The 26,281-nt window shown below is 40.9% G+C and overlaps 2 protein-coding genes and 1 long non-coding RNA gene across 3 annotated transcripts; 1 reads left to right on the forward strand and 2 right to left on the reverse strand.

Annotated features, from left to right (window-relative positions):
• Window positions 1-5,673: 5,673 nt before the first annotated feature.
• Window positions 5,674-7,132, reverse strand: LOC119740455. The gene is made up of 2 exons (XR_005272680.1): window positions 6,232-7,132; window positions 5,674-5,971 (listed from the first exon to the last, which is right to left on the reverse strand). It is a non-coding gene; the product is annotated as an uncharacterized LOC119740455 (long non-coding RNA).
• Window positions 7,133-13,900: 6,768 nt separating this feature from the next.
• On the forward strand, window positions 13,901-19,785 carry LOC119740701. Its single transcript, XM_038216079.1, has 3 exons — window positions 13,901-13,931; window positions 15,057-17,141; window positions 19,738-19,785. The coding sequence occupies exons 1-3, from the start codon at window positions 13,917-13,919 to the stop codon at window positions 19,783-19,785; spliced, it is 2,148 nt and encodes a 715-aa protein (XP_038072007.1). The 5' UTR covers window positions 13,901-13,916.
• Window positions 19,786-21,363: 1,578 nt separating this feature from the next.
• Window positions 21,364-22,604, reverse strand: LOC119741751. Its single transcript, XM_038217633.1, has 2 exons — window positions 22,467-22,604; window positions 21,364-22,059 (listed from the first exon to the last, which is right to left on the reverse strand). The coding sequence occupies exons 1-2, from the start codon at window positions 22,590-22,592 to the stop codon at window positions 21,727-21,729; spliced, it is 459 nt and encodes a 152-aa protein (XP_038073561.1). The 5' UTR covers window positions 22,593-22,604; the 3' UTR covers window positions 21,364-21,726.
• Between the last annotated feature and the right edge of the window lie 3,677 nt (window positions 22,605-26,281).

A 26,281-nucleotide genomic window follows, 5' to 3' on the forward strand; every position in this document is an offset into this window, starting at 1 on the left:
GCTCTGTGGTCCCAACATAAATTGTGTTCCGTCATGGTGGGGTGTTCGTTGCCGGGCATTTAATTTATTTTGATTTCGGATAGCAATCATAATCCATTATTTTATGGACCGTCACAAAATTGCCATATGTCACGTCAATCACCAGTTTCTGATTATGTCTTCTGGTGTGACGTAGCTTATCTGGATGCATACCTGCAAATAAACTCCCATAGACATTAGTGCTAAATGCCCATACTTCAAAATTATTTTAAAAATACTCAAAACTCTCACAGGTATTCAAGCTACACAGAAAAATGATGATCAATGTGTCATCTTTCATTTTCTTTTCAATTTTTGGTGGGTTGACCATTGACTTTTCGAGATATTTTCACGCAAAGAAGACGACCCCTATTTTCCCCAAAGCGGAAAAGTAGCCATCTTGAAAAACGATCCCTCCACAGCATGGCAAAATAGCGCCACTTTCGAGCCCAATAGCATCCAAAATGCTCAGAATTGGAAGCCCCAAGTCCGGGCCAGAGGTTCATTACCATATCTCTTCAATTCCCCAATTTTACGGCGCTCAGAACTCTCTAATATAGAATATTTTGACTTTTATTCATGAGCTTGGCGGATCGATTTACCGGTGTGCACCCATCTGAACCAATGTCTGAACAGAAGTGATAATGGAGGCACTAACAGCAATTACATTTCATTAGTGCCCCGCGCGCGCCCAAAAGCTGCCAACCCCGGCTAAGCAGAGAAACTGACGAGGATATTGTTCACTGTTCATTTATTTGTTCATTTATTTTCCACAGTGTCACATTTTTTAATTATAGTAATCATGATACAAAAAGGTACTTTAGAGACAGATGGTGAAACTGTAGAGGAACCCACCAAGAAGCTAAGCTTGTAATCGTTGGCCCCTTAAATTTAAAGTTGCTTTTAAAACATAAAACACAGTTTTATAAAACAAGAAAACACATGTTTTGACATAAAACAAGAAGTTTTGTATTGCTTGTGAATTCAGTTTTGATGATTCTATTAAATAGGTTGCTCAGCAAATAAATTAGTTTTGTTTTTAGAGAAGATAAGATATTGACTGGAGCGGGGTTTGAACCTGCGACCTCAGGATTGCCGTTCCGGTGCTCTACCAACTGAGCTATCCAGCCGTAGTCAGTTTCAAGGCTTTGTGGTTCATTTGAAAACGAATACATTTATTTATTCATTACATTTCTTTACCCAGGGTATGCCCAAACAGTTCAAAACAAAAACTGGTTCCCATTGGGGTCCTGCATACAATAAAAAATGACTACAAACAAGTATACGAATACAATACATTACAAACACAATATACAAACGCAATACAATACAATACAATGGGATTTTAGTGCCAAATTAGTTAATTGAATACTAAATTGAATAATTTCTGTAGCTAACTTTGCCTAAAAGATTATGTTTCTGTGGCTTTATCTGGAATGGCAAAACAGACAAAATTTCAAGAAAAACAATGATTCGCAATTTAATTAAACGAAGGTGGTCCTAACCTAACTGACTTCCAATCTCATAATATAGCGCTTAAATGTTACTGGATATTTAAATTGTTAAACAATTAGCTTGGGAAATGGAAAATCATTTGCAATTTATGTTTAAACTCATGTTGCCCAGACCTTTCAGTCCTCAATATGAATTTAAAAAAAGCAAAGTGCTGTTCATGTAATACATTAAATCTTAAGTAAGATTTGAGGCTTTGCATGGTGGACATACTAAATAATGAAAGGTTTGCGGAAACACCATTAAATCTTGAACAATTTTATAAAGAGTTAATATTCTGTTGGCAGGAACTAAACTCAAAGACTGTACAAATCGATTTACAGCCAACTACTATAAAAGCACAAATACTCTGGGGTAATAATTATATTAAGTATAAAAACAAGCCATTGTATTTAAGCAACTGGATTAAATCCAACATCATTTACATTAATGACCTTCTGACCGAAAATGGTGAATTGTCAACTGAGTATATCAAACCGTTAAGAAACCATAACTGGTTAGCAGAAACATGAAAAAAAGTAAAACTGCTGCAAACTGCTTACTGACTGGATGGACCTGAAATATATAAATCTTAAAATTAATGTGGCCTGACGTTGCGAACTTAGCAAGTTCTTCTTCAGAGGCTAAAACAGAAATGACAGAGATACATTAACATGGGGGTGCACACAAACATGCAGGGCTGAAAGAAGAAACACAAAAGGAGGATTAGGAGGGAAAGGTGTGGAAAGATGCAGGGGAGGGTGGATGAGAGAACAAAGAAACAAAGGGAGATGGCAAACCACAAGGGGTCTGGTGTAAACAGGGGAGGGACCAGAAAGGGGAAGGATCAAAGGTCACAGGGAGTGGGAACGGACAAAAGAGTGTGAGAGTGAAGGGATGATGCGGGGGGAGGGGGGGGGGACAGTATAGAGGTGGAAAGGGATGAAAGATGGTGGGAGATGTGTTAACACAAACAAGGAAGACCAGATGGATTATCTGTAACAGAGGACAATGGAGGAAGAAAAGGATTAATCATTTCCAAGTTGGATGTTGAGACCATGTGGTTGAATAGTTCGAAGACGATTCATCCACACCTTCTCTCTGCTGAGGCGAACTGACTCTTTGCGATGGCCAAGAGATTCAATGCCCTGCAAAATCATATCAGAAATGGAGTGGTTAGGCAGGTTGAAGTGATGACCAACAGGGGTGTCTAGTTTCTTGGTGTTGACCGTTGACCGATGGGCATAGAAACGCTTCTTGAGCGTATTCTTAGTCTCACCTACATACTGGTTAGCAGAAATGTACACATTAAAGAAGGCCATACCAAAAGAATGGTTGAGAACCCTAGCAAATAATAAAAACAAAACTCCCTTTGAAAGGCAGGTCTACGTTAATGATGCTTTAAGCAGTTTAGAAAATATTACAACTAAAGAAATATATACAAGGTTTTAATTGATAAAAGGGGTAAAACGCCAGTTAGTCACAAGCGCTGGGAAGATATACCAAATGAAGAAATACAGTGGAATTCTGTGTGGAAACAAACAATTATAAATATAAAAGAAGCTAAGTTAAGAAACTTTAATTACAAATTTCTACACCGTATACTACCAACTAAAAACTTGTTGTATAAATGGAAAATTGTGAATAGTCCGTTGTGTTGCTTATGTAACGAGATTGACGACTACGACCATTGTTTTGTGACATGTGCACATAGATTAAAATTTTGGAATGAATCTGCACAGTGTCACCAAGTGATAACGAAACACTGTTTTAAATTGCCAAAAATGTTTAATTTAGTAACTAGCCTTGACTTCGATTTTGAAATAAAATTAATTATAACAATAGCAATGTATTCCATATTTAAAGTAAGATTAAAGACATATCAAGACAATAAGTGGATCAACACTTTTGACACTTTCATTCGAGAACTTTATTGGAGAGCTAAACTACAGAAGAAAAACAAAAACTTCTGGAAAAAGTTTCTGTAACATCTTATTTTGATTAATGTACTATAATGTAACTAAGTAATTCAGTAATTAATACGTATGTTTGCTTACAAATGTAAACAATGTTGCGAGAAATAAAAGCGCTAGACGCAATTAAAAAGAAAATATGTTTCTGTGGCGTACTTTGCCAAAAGGGCCATTACACAGGCTTTTCTCTATAAATAGGCCTAATAAGTATTTTTGCCAGTGAAAATTAAGTAAGGCTTGTATTTATTTATAAGTAACAAAGAATGAATTAACGGAACCACCTGGGTTATCGGTAAAAGTAATAATTAAATGCGACGTCACCGTAGCTCACCTAATGAATACATTGGTATTCATGTCTACGCATAACGGTGACAGCCATATACTCAAAACGGCAGTGAAATGCTTCACTGATCAGTGTAGTACAGTCATCTTTCTGGAATAAGACCATGTTGCGGAAACCCTTTTTTCTTGATGGATTTGACAAATAGGACCAATTTAAATTGACAAATAGGACCAATTTAAAGATTTAGCTCCTACACTTCCCCAAAGTGACGGCAAACTTTTTATAGCATTTTTTTTCAAAATGGCCGCCGACGCCATATTGAAATTGAAATACATAACAAGTGATATCTCGGGAACCCGATGAGCCATAACGATAAATGAGGTGTCGATTCCAACGTTTTCTGGCATGACAAATCTGCTAAAATGGTATTCATTACGTTTCGGAAAAATGGCGGCTGGTAGCCATCTTGAAAAAAAAACGGCATCTATTAGACATATAAGATATCATTTTTTAATTAATTGGAATGGTTCTTTTGACGTTCAGGGACTACCATGACCTGCTATTTGAAGATGACTGCTGTCTTTCAAAACGTCAATCTGCAATATTATCTCTTGCGCTAGAGGCTTTTGGTATGAGGAGCCATCCCATTCAAATCCACCATCTACCTAACTTATTTGAGAGGTTATTTGGAGTTTTATCTTGACACCCATTTCTTTCTGTTATAACTTCCTACAATTTGTTTTAAATTAATTTGTTTTACTGGTTTAAGTAAATTTGTTCTCTATTGCATGGTTTATTATTTACACATTTTGCCCTACATATAGTTGCCATTTGCTGAAAGAACGCACGCCTTTTTTTCTGATCCGTGGACAGAAATTTAAAACGGTGGTTGTGTTCAAAACTCCGTCACTTGAAAAGAACATAAGTGATTTGAACGATTCTAGTACTAAAAGAAAGCTTATATTTTGGGCTTTCATATCCTAGATTTTGAAAGTGCTACATGCAGAAGTTTACTAAAACAATAGTCCCGACATTTGGGTTTCGCTTTTTTGACTCACTTTGTATTCAACAAACACAAATTGGCAAAAACAAATTACACTACTTATACTGCATACAATATGTATTAATTGACCACTTCAGGGCCCCCCAAAAAAATTGGATTCTACATGCTCTGTTGTACGATCTGAGGCAATTTCTGACCACTTTGACCACATTTTTTTAGAAAAAGATGGTGTTTGCAGTGCCTGCCTTTATTACCGTCATTAAACAAAATGGTTTGGTTTGGGGGTGGGCCGGTGGGGGCCATTGCCCCCGTTGCCCCCCCCCCCCCCGACCCGCCCTTGAGCGAGTTCACGAAGGGACTTATTATTACGCCCAACCCCCCCCCCCCCAAAAAAAAAATCAAAATTCTTTTTTTGCAAAATCAGATAAATCAACGAAATCATGACAATCAATGTTGGGAAAATTTCACCTGAATCGTCTTCTGAGTTTTCACGAAGAGAGAAATTCGAACTTTATCACGTTTTCTATGGGGCAAAAACAGCGCGCGTGTGGGATTTTATATTTTCACAGAGAGATGAATTCGCGCAAACGGTATTGGCAATTTGCCGAAACAGGCGCGTGGGATTTTGAGTTTTTACGAACAGACAAATCTCTTATTCTGTAACTGCAGTACATCTTTGAAGTTTAAGATCTCAGTTTACTATCTGTATCAAAAAAAAGTCGGCATAGTAATTAGTCGGCTTGTTTTTTAAGTGAGTAATCAATGGGTATTTTTTTTAAATTAATCACTTTTATTGCATAGTGTCACAAGGTCCGCCATGATCGGGACGATGCGAGAGGATACAGTTAAGGAAAACCTCAGAAATGTACAACACCGACAAAGGAAAGCAAGACACGACCAAGTTATAACGAATTCAAAACATTTAATTTCAATAAACCAAACTTAAATAAACCAAACTTACAATTAACTTAATATAGTTTCAATTTACATTACACATCGAGAAATTAATACAATATAAATAAAATACCCATCACCAACTCCATCGCGGTACCGGGACAGACAAATGGAACGGGGACAGCAGCACACGGGAGCATCGGCGGCTTCCAGCGGGTGACGTCAGGTCCACTGATGCATGCTTGGACGGGGGTCGGCACAGCACTCCCGGCTTAGAATCACGGTGTCCCGATCCCAACCGAAAAAGCCCTGAAATTTCATGTGTTTATGCTAATAAATACACTCGTACAAATACAGTTCACTTTAGTGTCAGAAAACCGCAATTTTAGAAATATCTTAACACCAAGAAACCTCAAAATTCTAGCGAAAAGACATCTTTGACATAAACACCAAATCAATAGGTTTTTATGTGCATGCAGGCTATGTAAACCTGAAACAGTTCAGTTGCAACCACGCAAAATTTCACAAGTGTTCAATGATGATTTTAAATTAAAGAAATCACAACTTACAGAATAAATCTAGCTTTTAAGGCTCGTGACTTAGTGGCATTACGAGCTCCCTCGGAAAACCCACAGCCCAACGGGTGTCCTCAATCATCGGCATCGGCCGGCACCATAAACTTCCGTCGGCTTTCCCCAAAACTGGAGATCCAATTCAAAAAGGGCCTCTGTGCCCTAAGAGACTTCGAGCTGAGTTGCTTGCCACTAAGTGACGTGCCACTCCCTAAACCTTGCTTTTATACACCCACAAATATTTAATTGGAATGTGCCGCACCCATGCATGGGTACTGGGCGACCAATCCCATACATCACAATACGTGCGTGGTAGTCTGCGTGACAATTTACGCTTGAACTATTTGCATATTTAACCCAAATACTGGACATAGGCACGACGGCCGTACTAGTATGTCTAAAACTCTGTCAGGTGTGAAACTTTAACAAAATACTTTTTATCCGAATACCCCTGGTTTAAAGTGGCAACTCATACCTTTAGTTTCGCGTTTCACTTAAACCAATTTTGGATTTCCGAATATTGCTCAATATACACCGGGATGTTTTATACAATCATAAACGCCAGAATTATACAATTATCACAAATCGTCTTATACAATAATAATTTCCAAATACCACTTCAACTGAACTTAACCCATAAGATTATTACAAACAAAATTCGTCATCTGTGACACATAGAATATTAATATATAAATGCTTGAGCATTAAGAATCTTGTAAATGAGTCTCTTGAAGCGGGAAGCCAATGGAGCACTTTCCGGCGGGCAACCAGAAGGCGGGTCCCGACATTTAAATCATCTTCAGTAATATGTATGATATGCAACACCTTAATACAATCATCGCAGAGAGGGGTCTTGCGGAAGCATATCCTGCACCACTTGCTGAGCCTGTCGGCCATGTCGGCAATTGTTCCAATAGAAAATAAAACAGAAAAACTTTACCTTTAACAACTGAAACTTAAACTGAAGTTAACTGCAAAGATTTGCATGTTGAATGATCGTCATGATTTAGTCTTTTTGGAACTTTTTTTTTATTGACATTGGGCAGACATGTTGGACTTTTTCGGTGATATTTCTGAACACAACTGCTCATGGTTGCAAATGAGATGGATTTTTTTCCTCACCTCACAACAATAACATTAGATTTGGTATTACCTTTATATTTATTCATAGTGCCATATCTTCATTTGTTACAAACCATGTATTTCTATAGTTACCAAATTTGAAGCAGACTTATTTTCGAAACATCAGGTCAAAGTACATTTGATTACACATTTTCTCTGCGCTTCATGCTTTGTTTTGGGCTTTTTTCTGAAAAGGTCAATCAAAGATTATTAAAGTGATATATCACTTTGCCTTGTACGTGCCATACTTTTTGAGATAAGTGTTTAAAGTTTGATTTGAATTTTGAAATGCAAGTTTAAAATACTTGTATAAGTTTGCAAAAAAAGTACTTTCTCACAAGTATCTCAACACGTCCAGTTGTCCTCCAATGTTATGTACATGTACAAGTACACATGCATACTGCGTTCACGTATGGGTGCTTTCAGTCACATGACAGTGCTGTAACCATACGTCACTAGTGCAGCACTCGCTCCAACAGATTCCAACAAAACATGCAGTTGAATTTTGAAGGGTTGGGTGGTAAGGGTTAAGACAATAAACTTTAAGAAATGTTTCCAGTATATTTATTAGAAACATACGAAAGCCCTGTAGTGCCATCAAGTATATATTTTGAAAAAAATGAAGTATATTTTTTCAAAGTTCGTTTTTACGAGATATATTTTTTCCAAGTTCGTTTTTACGAGATATATTTTTCCCAAAGTTCGTTTTTATGAGATATATTTTTTCCACGTTCGTTTTTACGAGATATATTTTTTCCAAAGCTCGTTTTTACGAGATTTTCTTGTGTGCAAAGTGTCACGTGCGCGTTGGCGTTCATCACTTGTAATTCTGTGAGGACATGCGAGTTCTGGATCGATCCTAGGCCTAGCCCACAAATTAAACTTTGCTTCGTTCCCGCGTGCCTCAGGGGCCTGTACTGTGGGCTAGGCCTAGGCTAGGATCGATCCAGAACTCGCATGTCCTCACAAAATTACAAGTGATGAGCGCCAACGCACACGTGACACTTTGCACACAAGAAAATCTCGTAAAAACGAACTTTGGAAAAATATATCTCGTAAAAACGAACTTGGAAAAAATATATCTCGTAAAAACGAACTTGGAAAAACCACTCTTAAAAATCAACTTTGGAAAAAATGTATGTCGTAAAAACGAACTTTGAAAAAATATATCTCGTAAAAACGAACTTGGAAAAAATATACTTCACTTTTTCAAAATATATACTTGATGGCACTACAGGGCTTTCGTAGAAACAACACTCTTACGTACCTCTCACCCTCAACTGTATGGTATGCTGGACTGTTGTCACACTGCTCACTGCTGTGCATGTGTAGTTGCCAGTGTCGCTAAAGACCACGTTGGTCATATAAAGCACGGAGCCGATATCCCACTTGGATTTCCGGATCTCAAAGCGTCCCCCTTCGTCAACGTCGCTGACGACACGCACATTGTCGATCTTCCAAGAGAAGTCGGGTTCTGGATCCTCCCTTTCAAGAAAAGCAATGCACTCAAAGCGAGCACGTTCACCTTCAGTGAACTTGATGTAGTTAGGAGCCCTCAGTCTCAATACACCTGTCAGGAAAATAGTAATGAAATACCATCGTCAATCAAATGGTTACTTACATTACACTGTCATTACAAATTGTCTATATCACAATGAGCTGCATGTAAATAGTGCACCATGAAGTGACTTATATAATTTTTTTTGCTGCACCACCGAGTGATGCATCATCTACATGTAGGCCCTATATGTCATTTCGTGGTGCGGCAACTATCCATTACATTTCACTTCGTTGGGCGATTGACAAAGTATACAAATTAATCACCTTGTAAGATAAATCATAGAACCTTCTATTCAACAAACACAAATTGGCAGAAACAGGCAACCATGACCACGCAAATTACAATATCCCATCAAATAAATTGATGATAAAAATTAAACAAAAAACCTGATGATCTAGTTCAAAGAACTGCAAAAGGGCACTAAATTTGTGAAAATAAACCAGAATGAAAAAAATCCTGCTGTTTTTTTAACAGTAACTTTATATTTTTCTCCAAACATATTTAAAAATAAAAACAATTATATAACATATCACGGAAGACTGAGAGTGCTACTCTACGGAAGCCGGATAGTGCCAGTCCCTAAGGTATGGAATTCCATCTCTGCCAAGTTACACGGCGCATGTTTGGGAGATCCAAGCAAGTCCCAAACATGCGCCGTCGACGGCGCATTGTCGCGTCGTGCCGTCGCATAGTCGCGTCGTGCCGTCGCGTCGTGCCGTCGCATTGTTTTGTACTGTTAGAATTGGGCCGTCGCATAGTCGTGTCGTGCCGTCGCATAGTCGCGTCGTGCCGTTGCATAGTCGCGTCGTGCCGTCGCATAGTCGCATTGTCGCATAGTCGCATAGTCGCATAGTCGCATAGTCGCATAGTCGCATTGTCGCATTGTCGCATAGTCGCATAGTCGCATTGTCGCATAGTCGCATAGTCGCATAGTCGCATTGTCGCATTGTCGCATAGTCGCATAGTCGCATAGTCGCATTGTCGCATTGTCGCATAGTCGCATAGTCGCATTGTCGCATTGTCGCATAGTCGCATTGTCGCATAGTCGCATTGTCGCATTTTATAGGGGCCTATCTTGAGTTCAAATGAGGGTGCGCTCGATCGGCCTTGGTGTTTTTCTCTGCTTTCTAGCCTAAGCTGAGGCTGTGCTTCAATCATGGACGATATTTTACGTCAACTTGATCTTGATGAAACAGGATGCAACATTTAACATAGTTCTGAGAAGCTAAAATTTATTCTATTCTCTTCTGGATTCTAACCCTGATTATTCTAGTATTGAGTCGGTCGGAGCTGTTGAATTTGACAAGCTCACTCATAGTCATAGACATACCCAATGAAAACTTTCACTCAAGAGAGAAACATGGAGAAGCCAAACTGACCAATCAGGTGCCAGAATTCCATTTTGTGACATCACATCCGACCGATAATAGCAATAGTTACAACTACAACAAGTCAATTAAAAAATATGTATTCACAAATTAACAGTCGGAGGGGGCAGGCTATCGTTTGAATATGGAAATAAAAGTACGGTGGACCGTGTCCAATACTCTAGTAGTGTGTATCTAGTGTGATGGACGAACTTCAATCGGCCATCCAGGATTCAAGTTGACAATTTACTATGAAGGACTTGGTAAATTAAAGACGGTGAACACAGACTTTTTCCGTACTCAAATAATTTATTAATTAAACAGAACAAGACCGAATCCATAAATACACAAACTGCAGTCTACAGGGAGCTAGGGTGACCACACGCCTCTGGAACACGGACAACCAGCGTGGGGCTAGACCGTGGGTTTTATACAGAATTAATACAGCTGGGTTATAATCAAATTCCAAGGGATACAGTGAATTCGGATTAGGAAGCGCATGTACTCGTTCCGCAATTACGTAAGTAAATAATCAAATGAAGGCACTGTAAAATAATCAGGTGCATCACATACGCCCCTTTAAAATTGGCTCCTGCCAATTTCACATTAAAGGACAATCATTAAATAATGTTATACAACATAAATTAATATCAGTTATACAATATAAATCAATTAATATTTGTCAGTTGTCCAACACGTCTGCTGATATTTCATCATCCTTCGCGTATGGAAAATTCGATGCCGCGGTTCATCGGTTTCCAACGTCTAAGGTAGGACATCAGACACTGCTCCAGGCCGGGTCTTGTTGTAGTACTACGTGGAGCCGAGGCCTCGTGGACAATACGCAATCATAAAAATATACATACAACTTAATTATTGGGTTTACCCGTAATCCTTACTGGATTACTTCTCAAATAATCATGCAAAGTTTCGTTTAAGTTTTCAGCTGGTTCCCAAGTATTTTTACTTTTTGCGAAACCTTTCCATTTGATTAGATAGTACAATTTGTTATTTAGAAACTTTCCACGTAAAATCCTTTCGACTTCATACTCTTTTTGGACTTTAGTAGAACTTGGAATTCCTGGAATCTGATTATTATTAGCTTGAGTTTGGTTTGCTTTTAGAGGTGCAAAAGATGATTCTGGCAAATCTTTATCTTCCAAATCGTAAATTGGTTTTTGTTGTTCAAGATCTGGTGGTGTTTCTGCGTTGGTTGGTCGCTCAAATCTATCATAAGCAAATTTCATTAGGTTGACATGGATAGGGGTTTTGAGTGACTTGTTATTTTCAAGATTTCGAACTCTGAAATCAACAGGGCCAGTTTGTTCAACCAACAAACATGGGCCACACCAAAACTGAGAAAGTTTCCTAGACAGTCCTTTTTGAGTAGCAGGAATATACAAATATACTACATCACCAACTTGGTAAGGAACACTCTGGGTACGTTTAACATAACGTTGTTATCATAATCAGGTGCATCACACTAGTGACGGGCGGGTCCTGCCGCGGTCATCTATTGTATTAATTATTAGTTCTGGATAGGAGCTATACCCTCCAATTGTTTCGATCGATACATTCGGGCGATTGACTATATAGCGTTAGGCCTAAGGCTTGCGGGTACATGCATTTCAAAAGGATACTGTTCTCTTGGCAACGCATAAAAGGATTCATTAATGTATACTCTGAAGATGTAAGCCTATTCATCTTTTGGCACGATTTCTAACTCGAAAGCAACTGGAATATGGGGAGGACGATCAAATTAGTTGCACCCAAACACCGCACAACAGCGCCCTCTTGGTGAAGCCCTGGAAAATTAATGAATGAAAATGCGACAATGCGACAATGCGACAATGCGACAATGCGACAATGCGACTATGCGACTATGCGACAATGCGACTATGCGACTATGAGACAATGCGACAATGCGACAATGCGACTATGCGACTATGCGACAATGCGACTATGCGACTATGCGACAATGCGACTATGCGACAATGCGACTATGCGACTATGCGACTATGCGCCGTGATCTCCCAAATATGCGCCGTGTAACTTGGCAGAGATGGAATTCCATACTAAGGGATGAATATATTTTTTGCAAACACGTCAGAATTTTTTTGTACATCGCCGCCACTTAATATGCGGCGGCCGCAACTTATTATGTCGCGGCCGCAACTTATTATGTGGCGGCCGCAACTTATTATGTGGCGGCCGCAACTTATTATGTCGCGGCCGCAACTTATTATGTGGCGGCCGCAACTTATTATGTCGCGGCCGCAACTTATTATGTGGCGGCCGCAACTTAATATGTGGCGGCCGCAACTTAATAACTGGCGGCCGCAACTTAATATGTGGCGGCCGCAACTTATTATGTGGCGGCCGCAACTTATTATGTGGCGGCCGCAACTTAATATGTGGCGGCCGCAACTTAATAACTGGCGGCCGCAACTTAATATGTGGCGGCCGCAACTTATTATGTGGCGGCCGCAACTTATTATGTGGCGGCCGCAACTTATTATGTGGCGGCCGCAACTTATTATGTGGCGGCCGCAACTTATTATGTGGCGGCCGCAACTTATTATGTGGCGGCCGCAACTTATTATGTGGCGGCCGCAACTTATTATGTCGTGGCCGCAACTTATTATGTGGCGGCCGCAACTTATTATGTGGCGGCCGCAACTTATTATGTGGCGGCCGCAACTTATTATGTGGCGGCCGCAACTTATTATGTGGCGGCCGCAACTTATTATGTCGCGGCCCGCAACTTATTATGTGGCGGCCCGCAACTTAATATCTCGTGTTCACCACGTGGTCTCGACAGCCAGCGGGGACCGGGCGTGCACGGTCTTGTCTGTCTGTCCGATCGATCGTATTGATGCTACCACTTGTATGTAAAGGCGACACTGGGGACGCGTACATTTGCACTTGGTAGCAAGCCTCGTCAGGTGAGATCAAGCCCATAGTGTATGTTACTAACATTAACATCTTAAATTCGTTTTGTACCAGGCATTTTGGATGTGCCTTGTAAATGTACGTGTCATCAGTCAAATTGAGGCACTTGGCCTAGGTAGCTGTAGGCCTTCATTGCACATTGTTTTGCTCTTGTAATTATTGACAGCTAGGTTTCCTTTTTCTTTACCAAGTTTAAGTTGTAAACCTCTTTCGGCTTCCGGCCCTTATTTTGATTTTCATGACCTGAAATTTGTATCCTAGTGGAGACCCGGGTATAATATGGAACAAAAGATTGTAAAGGTCGACACAAGGAAATTTCTAAAGGTGACTAGGTATCCACCAGGATTTCACGAAATAGATTATTTTGATTTTACTCACAAACTAGGAATTTTCAAGTGTGTTGATCCGTCGCAAATTGAAGTATTTTATATATTAAAGGGACATTGGGTCGAAGTTTCAACCCAGGAGAGTGATTCTGGTTAGAACAGGAGCATTTTGAAATTCGATTTCCACACTATTTTCTATTTGTACACGAGAACAAACAAAGCAATGTCTCCACAAGGATACAAATTTAAGAATGCGAGTTTGCAAAATTAATTTTGTTTGCACATTTCAGCATGTCTGAGCGGCTGTGGGGTGTACTTAAAGCCCGAGGTGAGCAGCGTGACACATTGGAAAAAATGCAGAACGAAAAGGTAAGGGTGCTCAGCAGAATTCCTGGAGGGACCTAATCCAATTATCCAAGCGGTATAGATTTTACTTTAATACCTCCACTTTATTTCCTTATAACAAAAGTGAAATTCTAATGAGAAATCATGATATCAACGTGGAAAATATGTTACGTTTCTTAGGAAAACCTTTTTAGACGATATCCATAGGGTTTTTGTATATGGTCCTAAAAATGTGTGTGTGTGTGGGGGGGGGGGGGCATTAATTTCATTCAAATATACAGGGTGTCCCAAAATAAATGGTGCAAGTGCCAGTAGTTCACACATGGGTGATTTCTTCTCATGTGTGAACTACTAGCAGCGTTTGGGCTTAGAAGCATTCATACTCTAAAAGTGGCACAAACTTGATTTTAGGTGTTTGTGGTTAATCAAACATATCTCTACATGAACTAAAGCAAATACGATGAAAGAAGCGGCATTTCGAAGCTAATGAAGTAATCATGAAGATGATATAAACATCTGTAGCAAATATTGAATGGTTATTGGGTAACGTGGCGCGTTTCACTTGCACCATTTTTTTGGGACACCCTGTATGTTGTTTAATTGAGTCTTGATAAAAAAAAAGACGTTTCTTTTCCTCAACGGTGGCTCTTGAGAATTTTCTTAAAGCTGTCCTGACCGTTCTTCTTAATTCGTAAAGTGATCGGGTACGACCCGGTCGCAATTTTGAATGCCAATTCATATTAATTGTTGTCTAGGTTAAGGTCAAAGTTGGTCAACTATACTGTTTATGGTTGAAGTGAATTTCCACACATAAAAGTGTGACATTTTACATTTGGAATAACATCAAAGGATATTATATACCTGGCAGTTAAGACCGCCCAATCAGAAAAGCAAACCACCAGAGACCCTTTGCGCAAACTTTGACTATGACCTGACCTCAATTTAGTCCACCAAAACCTGACACCCAACTGCTGTCGATTATTTTGGACCCACAGCACACAATTTGTGCTTGAATTCCGCATGTCACATTTTTTTTCTTAAGTCACGGGACTAAGTCTTCCTTGTCAGTCCTTCTAGTCGGAGTATATCAATGCCTAGAAAAGATTCTTGTTTTTACTTTTTGTTTGTTTGTTTGTTTGTATGTTTCAGATTGACGAGGATGTCATTATTGAAATGACGGATGAAGAACTCAGCGAGTACATTCCTCGTAAGGGTGACCGAGTTGTCGTTAAGGCTTTCGTCCGGAAGGAGAACAGTGAAACTCAAACTCAGAAGAGGAAGTTTACACTGCTCGAGAGCTTGAGGTCCCGAATGGCAGGAAAGTCAGGGGAAAAAACAGGCAGACTTGTAAGTGACAGCGAGGAAGAATATGAGAGTTCTGCCCCCGGGCCAAGTGACGGCGGTCAGTCAAACAGCACGCAGAAATCAGCAGAAACAAAGAGGGGCCCGAGAGGCAAGAAAGCGAAAGAGGCATCAACAAGTTCAAGGTCCCTAATAGTCGGGTTCTCTGTTTACGAGGCTACAGAGTCCAGGTACAAGCAGGTACGCGCCCCCATGGGTGGGGGGATACGTCACATTACTGTCGACAAAAATACACCCAAAAGAAAATTGCTACATACCCTTTGCCCCTTGTTTTTTCAAGATGGAAAAAACTGTCATGGTTCGCTCGGGGACTTCCAGTTAGATGTCTCCACAGATGTGCATGGTAGCCAACCCGTTCACGAGAACGAGACTATTCAACATTTGATCGACAGACTTGGTCTAAAACACGTACGATGCTATCTCCTGGCCAAATCAGTAGACCTGGATGAAGATAAGTCAGCAAGTGACCCTGCAGAAGACAGCCTGGAAGATTTACCTGATATGTTTGCTCACAGACGTCGGAGAGGAGAGGAAAACCTCATGCCAACAGCCATTGATTCGAGCCAACAGGAGGTACCGAGAACAAGTGACGGCCACCACATTTCTCATGGGCAACCTAACTCGGAGCGATACCGTCCGTTGAATCAAGGTGATGAGATGACAGTTGACAATGAAGTCATCGTGCAGACTGCTGATGACTCATCGCCCTCCAACAACCCACTGTTGTCCGAAGCTGCTGAAGACCGCGTTGAATTAGATGTCCAGTCAGTATTTGCTGCAACGTTGGACTCGGATGCTGTGAATCTCACTCCACCAACCTATAACATTCCTGACGAATTCATTCAAGAGGACCAACTGGCTCGATTAAACGACGACGACTCCGGTATCATTCAGTTTGGCCCCTTCCCAGCAGCAGTGGAACTGGACTTAAATGCAACACAGCCATTGGTAAAAGAAATCCGTGGCAACGTTTGTCAAGAAATGGTAACATTTTTCTCGAAAGAGGAGAACGTCAACCTGAGAGGAACAACCTTCGAAGTGAAGATGCTGAAGTCAGATGGAAGCACAGAGATGGCTGAAGACAACGGAGGAGTCTTGAGGGATGCACTTACTGAGTTTTTCGACAGCTTTTATTTGCAGTACACAATCGGCAACTCGGTAGCCGTACCGGTATTACGCCATGACATGACCAAGGTCCATTGGTCGGCAGTGGGAGAAGTAATCCGCTTAGCATTCAGACAGGAGGGAATTTTGCCGGTCAGGCTTGCTCTGCCTTTCATGCAACTGGCATTTTTTGGGACACCCGATGACCCACTAGACGCGTTCATGCAGTTGCTCCCGGATGTCGACCGATTGCTGCTTGAAGATGCAATGAGGAGTGTTTCATCTGTCGATGCAGATGACTTGATGGATTTCATGGAACGACACGATGCCAGACGAAACCTTACAGACGAGAACATCGAGAAATCACTTACCGAGATGGCAAATAAGGAGATGCTTCAAGTACCACTATTTGTGGCGCTGTGTTGGCGACCAAAGCTGAAATCTCTCGGCCTCTCACGACTCCAGCTCCGTCAGATTTATGACAACCTGAAGCCATCAACCAGGAAGGTATTGAACATATTGGAATTTCCCAAACCAATGAACACAGAAGAAGGCGCCTTGAGATCCTCACTTAAGAGACTGGTGAGGGAGATGGATCAGAATCTGCTCGGCCTGTTCTTGCGATTTTGCACAGGGTCCGACCTCGCGGTCAGAGAGAAGATCACCACCAGGTTCACCGAGTCAGAGATTCGCTGCCCCACAGCACACACATGTGGGTGTGTTCTGAACATTCCGCGCTCGTATGCGGCACTGCCTTATATCACACAAGCTGATTTACCCGATCATAGATCGGGTAGGGCGTATTTGTGTTGGGGTTGAAAGTGTGGGGAGTTAAATGTAAATGGGGGATTTAGTTGAGAAGACATGTAGCTATAGAAAAGCAATTTACGGTGACGCGATCTGAGGCAATTTCTGACCACGTACGATAGTAAAACAAAAGATCATCTTTTAAACATCATTTCGAGTTTGGAGTCATTGAATCAGCTGTTCTGAGCAAAAGAATATTATAGTAGGCTACAATTTTTATTCGGGGAAGAAAAAGTGGGGGTAGGGAACCAAACGATATTGCCCGCTTTAAAATGTTGGGGTGGGGGTCCCCCGTCCCCCACCGATTGACGCCGCGCCCATGATAATTATGTACCATGGCATGTATAACTGTCTGTAAATTTTCCCGTTGGTCTGTTAAATTGCATTTTGTGAGGCAGTCGCGTTTGTTAATGTGGGAAAACTGAGTTGAAAGACTTACCGTATAGTACACAGGCGAAGGCTGATTGTACTGTTTTGACAATAAATCATAATGGAATAAAACGTAAAGGTGGCATTTGCAATAAAAATGTTGAGTGTGTTACCATAAAATTACATAGTCTGAATCATGGAGGAAGGTCATTATGAAGGTACAGTATTGGACTCTTCAACAAACGTAAACTTGAACTTCTTACAATTTGCGAGACCTGCGAGGAAAAAGTCGATTTAACTATTTTATTCAGGTTGGCATGGTTCAACCATAATATAAGCAAGGCCAAACAGCCAACAACCGCCAATATTATTATTTATGCACTCTTCGTTATTCCAACCCAACATAGTTCAAAGATCACAATATTTGAAGCAATGCATCGATCCCTCGTTGATTTACCCGATCATAGATCGGGTAGGGCGTAGAGTTGGGGATGAAAATTTGGGGAGATGAATGTAATTGGGGGATTTAGTTGAGAAGACGTGCAGTTATAGAAAAGCAATTTCTGTGGTGCGATCTGAGGCAATTTCTGACCACTAAAACAATTTTTTTTAGCAAAAGATCATCTTTTAAACATCATTTTTGAGTTTGGTGTCCTTAAAATGAGCTATTCTGAGTAATAGAATCATTATACATGTAGTAGCTACAATTTTTATTCGGGGAAGAAAAGTGGGGGGGGGGGGGGGGGAGGGGACCCAAAAAGTCTCCACCGCTTTAAAATGGGGGGGGGGTGGAGGGGTTCCCCGTCCCCCACCGATTGACGCCCATGATAATTATGTACCATGGCAACAGTCTGTAAATGTTCCCGTTGGTCTGTTAAATTGGCATTTTGTGAGGCAGTGGCATTTGTGAGAAAACGTACTTGAAAGGCTTGCCGTAGTACACAGGCGAAGGCTGATTAAGAAGGTCATAATTAAGTTTCAGTATATTGGACTCTTCAACAAACGTAAACTTGAACGTCTTACAATTTGCGAGACTGTCTGCGAGGAACTTGTCGAGTCAACTGTTATTCAACTTGGGGCAACCATCTTTATAAGAGCAAATTTTACTCGGCCTCCGAGAAATGTTTGCTCCTGAAACGATCTGAGACCGCGGTCTTTCGCGACGCCAAAATCGCTTCACGTCCGTGGAAAAATGTGGAGGGTGTCTTCCGCCGGATCGGACACATTTTCGTTGATTTTTTGTGTGACTGCGTTTAAGATCGCGATGTTTGAAGCAATGCATCGATCCTTCGTTGATCCCAGACAGGCCCCCGAAATTATAACGCAACACTGTGGCGGGCAGCGAACTCACAACGCTCAGCCTTGGTGGAAGCATGGAGCTGTATTAACACACGATGGAAGCAACAGAGCACTATACACGTCACTCACATGCTTGTGCTTCAAATCATGCAAATAGCGAGCACGGTAGACCCAACCTCGTTTCCAGGGTGTGGAGCAGGCTGCAGTACGCGTTGCCATCGACAGTTTTGCATAGCCCGGAAATACTACGCAGTGTAGACTTTCGATTGGTCAGACCGCGCAAGGCATACTTAATGTGAAGTCCTTCTGAGTATTCGTTGCACTCGGCGCAGGGGCGGCAAGCGAAGCATATGAAAGAATAGGGGCACTCGGTGGCCACGCACCATGGAGAAAAAATATTTTACCAAGGTCACCCCACACCACAATTTGGGGAACGCTTTTGCAGAACAGCTGAGTAGAACACGTAAACGAAACCCCTACGTTGACCTCGCTGACCTCGCACAGTCTAGACTCGCAGAAAAGCCAGCACAGGGGGCGGCCAGGCAGTCAACGTGAAAGCGCACACGACGGCAAATTCCTGCGCAAAATGCAGTCACGAAAAATAGACGAAAAGGATCGCCGGTCCGTACGGGAAAATCAGGACGACCCGAAGTGTCCGACCCGGCGGAAGACACCCTCCGTATTTTTCCACGGACGTGGAGCGATTTTGGCGCAGCGGGAGCCCGCGGTCTCGGATCCTTTCATGAGCAAACATCGTCTCGGAGGCCGAGTTAAACTCTCTCTTATATATATAGATTGAAGTCAGAATTCACCACCCTCCTTCGCAACAGATACTGGCAAATGGACATCATCTAAAAGCCGTGTCACTCTTCTTCTATTTCATTAACAGGCAACCTATATCAATCCCCATACATGCACTCTTGTTTCACTGCAGTAGTAGTAGTTAATTAGGTGATTTGGAAGTGTGCTTTATGTTATACATGATTTGTACATGTATATTGTAGTATGTACGTGCTTGAAACGAAAAGTCATTTTGTTCTTTTTGTATCATCATGAGGAGAAGTAACCTTCAGTATAACCTTCAGTAACAGTTGCATTGCCATAATTTTTGTTCATGATCTATTATGATGAGAAGTATCCATCAGTAACAGTTGTATTTTTTTCATTTGCGCTGCCATTTTGTTCATGATGTATTATGAGGAGATGTATCCTGCAGTAACAGTTGTATTTTTTTCATTTGCGCTGCCATTTTGGTTGAGGAGAAGTAACCTTCAGTATAACCTTCAGTCAGAGTTGTATTGCCATAATTTTGGTTCTTTTTTAAGTAGGCCTATCCTTCAGTAACAGTTGTATTTTTCATTTGCATTGCCATTTTGTTCTTTTATGTTTTAAGAGAAATATCCTTCAGTAACAGTTGTATTTTTCAATAGCGTTGCCATTTTGTTCTTTATGTGTTTTAACGAGGACAAGTATTCTTCATAAACAGTGACATTTCCCATTTGTATTGTAGTGAAATAACCTTTTTAAATCCCAAATTCTGTTCATGGGATATACATTCTTTTATGTGGTGTTCTGTAGTTGTAGTATTTTGAAATGATTTTTTTGTTACTGTATAAGATTCGCTAATCCCAAAGGCTGGCACTACTGTTATAATTTTTTTTCCTTTTTTCTCCATCCCACAAAACATACTTTGTTGATATTGCTTCTTTCCTACGATGCAAAGGTTTCCTTTGAATGATGTGTCCCTCATAAATAAGTTCATACGAGATTTAGTTGTAGATTCTACATACGTCACAAAATCCTAATTATAAAGCACTTTAATTTGGCGATGCATATTCCGCGTCCTGTACAAATTGTGCAAAGGTAACTCGCCCAAAATGTAAATTAGTTCCGTTGAAATACAAATTCAACAGGAAAAGCAAATCGTACCTTTTCGATTTTCCAAAGACGTTTTGCTCACACATTTAGATTATATTTGTCCCAAATTTCATTGCATAATTATATTGGTGACTGAGGTGTTACATTTGCAGGCAGTTGCTCGTGTTAGATATTGTTGAAGTTTTGATATAGCGTTTTGGTTTTGCTCGTTGAAATTATAAAAAAAGTGAAGTGTTTATTTAATCGTTTTTAATTAAAAAGTGACGTGGATTGTAATAAAAGTAGTTTTTGCCAGGCAATTAAACTGGGAATCACAGAAAATTTCCGTTAGAAATGTTGGTTTCACTCTGTATATTCATTTGTGGTTAGTTTGAACATTCTTTGAACAATGCAGTTTTCCAAAAGTGCTGCAATCAAATATATAAAAAAAAACCCTGAAAATAGACTTATACATAAACAAAACTAAGAAATAGGTAAGAATGTAATTAGTAGTGTAATCTACATAGATTTGTCTGTACGTCATTCATGGCATTCGAGTCTATGTTCTAAGAATGGGTCCAGGGGTGCAGACATGGTGTACTTCGCCTTATTTGCTGGGGTTGCTCAGCAGAAGGTCCCTCACCACCACCAACACACATGAAACCTGTTGCTTGATATTTTAATAACGTCTGGCTGGGCTGAGTGGGATATCGGCTATTTTTTTTTTGACGTTGGCTGTTTATCCTTGACGTTGGCTGTTTATCCTACTCAATTACTTCAATAATTCCATGTACTTGATTTCAGAAAACTGACAACTTAGTACACCAATTTCAACTTTAAGAGGTTCATTAATGGCCTTTTTGTAATTGATGTCTACTTCGTGACATGTGCTTCTTTTTTACAAATTGGAGGTTTTCATATAACATCAATAATTCATCTCATTACTGATCCACAAGTCGTTTCTGGGCAGCACGTATCACCGACACTGACAGTATTGTGAGAAACTATATAGGTCTATATATTACTGTTCCAGATCCTGTGGAATGGCATCACGCAGCGCGTGGTAAAGCTGCAGTGCCTGATCTACATTGCCAGGATGTTCCAAAGAATATTCAGTCATGTAAATAATGAAGAGTTCAAATAACTCCTCGTCACACGGAAGGCCATCCCTGAAGGTACACTCGGTGCAGCAGGCTTCGATATGTTCCTGGTCAACTGGCTTCAAGTAGTCACGTCGGCCAAACAATTCTGGCATGGAGAAGAGAACTACAGGTCTTCCGTTGGGAACGTTCTGATTCTTTGAACGTCGTATGCGATGGCAGTTCCAGACAGACGACATCCTATCAAGATCATTCTATTACAAAAAAATGACAAATAAGAAATTTAGGCTATATCACATCTTTTACTCACATTCGGTATGTTCGAGCATCATAACTTTTGATTGAATTATACATTAGAATTATAATTATAAAGTAGTCAAAATTGCAGCAGCCATACACATACTTAAGACTTTCACAATGACAATCAATAATTTTGGAACTCCATTTAGTGGTATTAAGTGGGTTTTCTATATTTATTTTCCTTTTTGAGAGAGAGAGAGGGATATCCAGTCATATGGAAAGGGTAAAGTGCACGGCATTACTTTACACCGTCCTCACAGTTAAGACAGGCTTTGCACCATATTAGATTTTTCCACATTGACCTAATTTCGGCATACATGCATGAGGATGACGAACAGCAAATTGAAATAATTCAACACACCTGGACCAAACTCATAAAGCAGAATTGGACAAGACCTGTGTCTAGAGAGTCTCCTGTGAAATCGCCAACATCCTTCAATGTCTTCAGAGCATCAATCCAAAATTGTGTGCATTCTTTACGCAGCATACACCAAAAAGCCTCTATTGTGAGTACTTTTCCCATATATGAAGCTATTCTGCTCCGACAAGAACTCTTGCATCATCGCCACACGCCCGTTCTCGGTTCCCATGTCTCCTCTGATCATACTTGGACATCCCTCCATACAGTGGCGTCACCAGACTTTTCAGTCTGGGGGGGCACAGGGGGGGCACCAGCATTTGATGGGGGGCACTTAGGTGGATACGGATCGCCGTCCTGGGGGAGGGGTCTAAGGGGTGCCCCCCTCCCCTTTGGAAAATTTTCGCATACGGAGGATGGGCTAGATGCAAAATGGTGCCACATTTGATGCTAAATTCGATCTGAAGATATCTCCAGAAATTGCTATTTAACCAACTCAGATGATGGGAGTTGAATATAACAAAATATATATATATTTTTTTACCAACCCAAATCTCAGATGGGGGGGCACTCGGGGGGGGCACTAGGTTTTCCAGGGGGGGCACGTGCCCCCCCCCCCCCCTGGCCCCCCTTGGCGACGCCACTGCCTCCATAGCGCTCACTGCTTCCATGTAATATCCAGCAATTACCTTAGGATCGCTGCTCGTGCGATATACGTTTAGCCAAACTATCTGACGCGAAAACCCATCAATGCACCCATTGATGCGCAACCCATACGTCTTAAGTTTGTCATAGGAGTCCAGGTGCCACAAGTAGTTGGGTCCCCTTGCAAAGTATTCCCTTCTTATGAGCCTGCCTCTTCTCCGAAGTTGCAGACCATCAGGATCTAGGATCTTCATAACGGCATAAACCGTGTCTCGTTGAACGACTTTGCCAGCTTGCAGACATTTCAAATGCATCCATCTGTATCCATGCATAATTCCACTTTCATTGATATGATCAAAAATGAAGTCAGCGACTTCCAGAATGTCAGTGAAGTGTTTGCGTCGAAACAGACGTTGCTGACGCAAGCGTCTTTTCAGTGTCCTAAGACTTATGACGATTCGGTGGTTTAAAGCAAGCGCATACAAAATTTCCGTGTAGCTGAGACCCAAATGGAAATACGTGGCTATAATATCTTGATCCATAGCTTATCTGTGTGAGCAAAATAATACAACATGTATACTACATACACATTTTGAACACCATACCGTGAAAATATTAGTGTTTAGTAGCAAAAATCAGCCGCTTTGTCATAATCACAGGCAGAGTCGAGATAATCAGGGGCCTCATGCGTTATGCATGATAACACTACGGTACTAAAGGCTATTAAAAGCAATACATCTCATCTGCCAAAAGCTTTGGCAATATTGGCCTACAGGGAGGGATTTTTCATTACCTGGCGTTATTAGAACTAAGCAAACCAAAAATTAAAGCGGGAACAGCGAGCTCACCTGTGAAGATTTCCTTCTCCAAAGCTTCGAGTCTTTGGTCTGACTGATAGCGTCAGATAATTCAGATGATTAAGTGGCGGCTGCGAGATATTAAGTTGCGGCCGCCAGTTATTAAGTTACGGCCGCCAGTTATTAAGTTGCGGCCGCCACATATTAAGTTGCGGCCGCCAGTTATTAAGTTGCGGCCGCCAGTTATTAAGTTGCGGCCGCCACATAATAAGTTGCGGCCGCCACATAATAAGTTGCGGCCGCCACATAATAAGTTGCGGCCGCGACATAATAAGTTGCGGCCGCGACATAATAAGTTGCGGCCGCGACATAATAAGTTGCGGCCGCCACATAATAAGTTGCGGCCGCCACATAATAAGTTGCGGCCGCCACATAATAAGTTGCGGCCGCCACATAATAAGTTGCGGCCGCCACATAATAAGTTGCGGCCGCCACATATTAAGTTGCGGCCGCCACATAATAAGTTGCGGCCGCCACATAATAAGTTGCGGCCGCCACATAATAAGTTGCGGCCGCCACATAATAAGTTGCGGCCGCCACATAATAAGTTGCGGCCGCCACATAATAAGTTGCGGCCGCCACATAATAAGTTGCGGCCGCCACATAATAAGTTGCGGCCGCCACATATTAAGTTGCGGCCGCCACATAATAAGTTGCGGCCGCCACATAATAAGTTGCGGCCGCCGCATATTAAGTGGCGGCGATGTACAAAAAAATTCTGACGTGTTTGCAAAATATATATTCATCCCTTAGAGACCTGGCACTATCCGGCTTCCGTACTACTCAATGAGTGTGAATATATATTTTTGGTGCGTGTGAAAATATGGCGGCCGCCAGACAATAAGTGGCGGCCGCCACATAAGTCGTCATAATAAGTGGCGGCCGCTGTAAAAAAAAAAATTTCACACGTACAAAGAAAATATATTCACACTTTTTTATGTGGCGGCCGCCACTTATTATCTGGCGGCCGCCACATAAAAAAGTGTGAATAAATTTTTTTGTACGTGTGAAATTTTTTTTGTACGGCGGCCGCCACTTATTATGACGACTTATGTGGCAGCCGCCACTTATTATCTCGCGGCCGCCACATAATAAGTAGCGGCCGCTGTACACAAACATATTTTCACGCGCACCAAAAAAATATATTCACACTCATTGAGTGGCACTATCCGTCTTCCGTAACATGTCCTCACTTCATTAAAATTAAAAGAATGGCTGCTATAACATAAGGTCAAACAGAAACGTTTACATGATTTAAACCATTCAACGTACATGTACAAGTTTTCACTTACCCCCAACAGTAATATTACCGGAAACCTCTTTGCCTTCATAGGAAGCAGAGCAAAAATAAACACCGCGATCTTGTTTTACGTTAGCCGCCTTGATGGTCATGGTAGAACCCTAAATCAGAAAGACAAGAGCGACAAGAGTGCATAAAATGTTATTAAATCGATTCAGAATGTCTGTATCGTATCACAAATGTTTGGTTCGTGAATAACAAACACAGGAAATCATGTAATTCAGAGATGAGTATATGGGAAAAAATAATCGGAATATAGACCGAACAGAAATACGTGTCCGAAATCTGGGTGCCCTGCAGTTACACATGTACATGTACATAAATGTATGTACAATACACTTAATGCCCAATTTCTGGACATCGCCTCCTGTTTTGGGTTTGTTTTTTTTTAGATCCAAACGAAATTATAATTTACATAAACTCGCAAATTGTGGAAAAAATTGTCAACAAAAATTAACTTTTGGGACAAATCGTGATAAATCTGAAATTTTGTTGGAAAAGACAAAAAGACGGACTTCCAATTAAAATCAGAAAGGTTTTATCTCTGATAATTGTAGGGGACTTATATCCCTCAAAACTAAAGCCCCCCTTATCATTCGGCTGATTTTGATTTTAAAATGTGAAATAAGAACGTAGGAATAACAACATTGACCCTCAGTTTTGACATAATAATACTTTATATTAATACAATTTTAATACATGGCAATTATTTTGTTTCTAGCATTTACAGTTTGTTGTAAATGTCCCGTGTCTCTGTGTTCATCTGTGTACATAGACCTTTATCATGCTGCCACCATTTCAGTCATGTTCCCTGTATCCAATAACAGTAGTGAATGATAATGCTTTTTGTGCAAAAAGGAACCAGGCTGTTTCCCTTTCAGCCTCGCTTCGGTTACGTTGATTTGAATTGGAAAAAAATCATGATGACCACAACATGATAATGGTCTGTCTGTTGGTTGTTCTCTACGAGCATTGCATATTAAAAAAAAAAAAACATACTACGCTTGTGTTTCCAA

Source organism: Patiria miniata, unplaced genomic scaffold (genome assembly GCF_015706575.1).
Source record: "Patiria miniata isolate m_02_andy unplaced genomic scaffold, ASM1570657v1 HiC_scaffold_5, whole genome shotgun sequence".
Lineage (NCBI taxonomy): Eukaryota > Metazoa > Echinodermata > Asteroidea > Valvatida > Asterinidae > Patiria > Patiria miniata.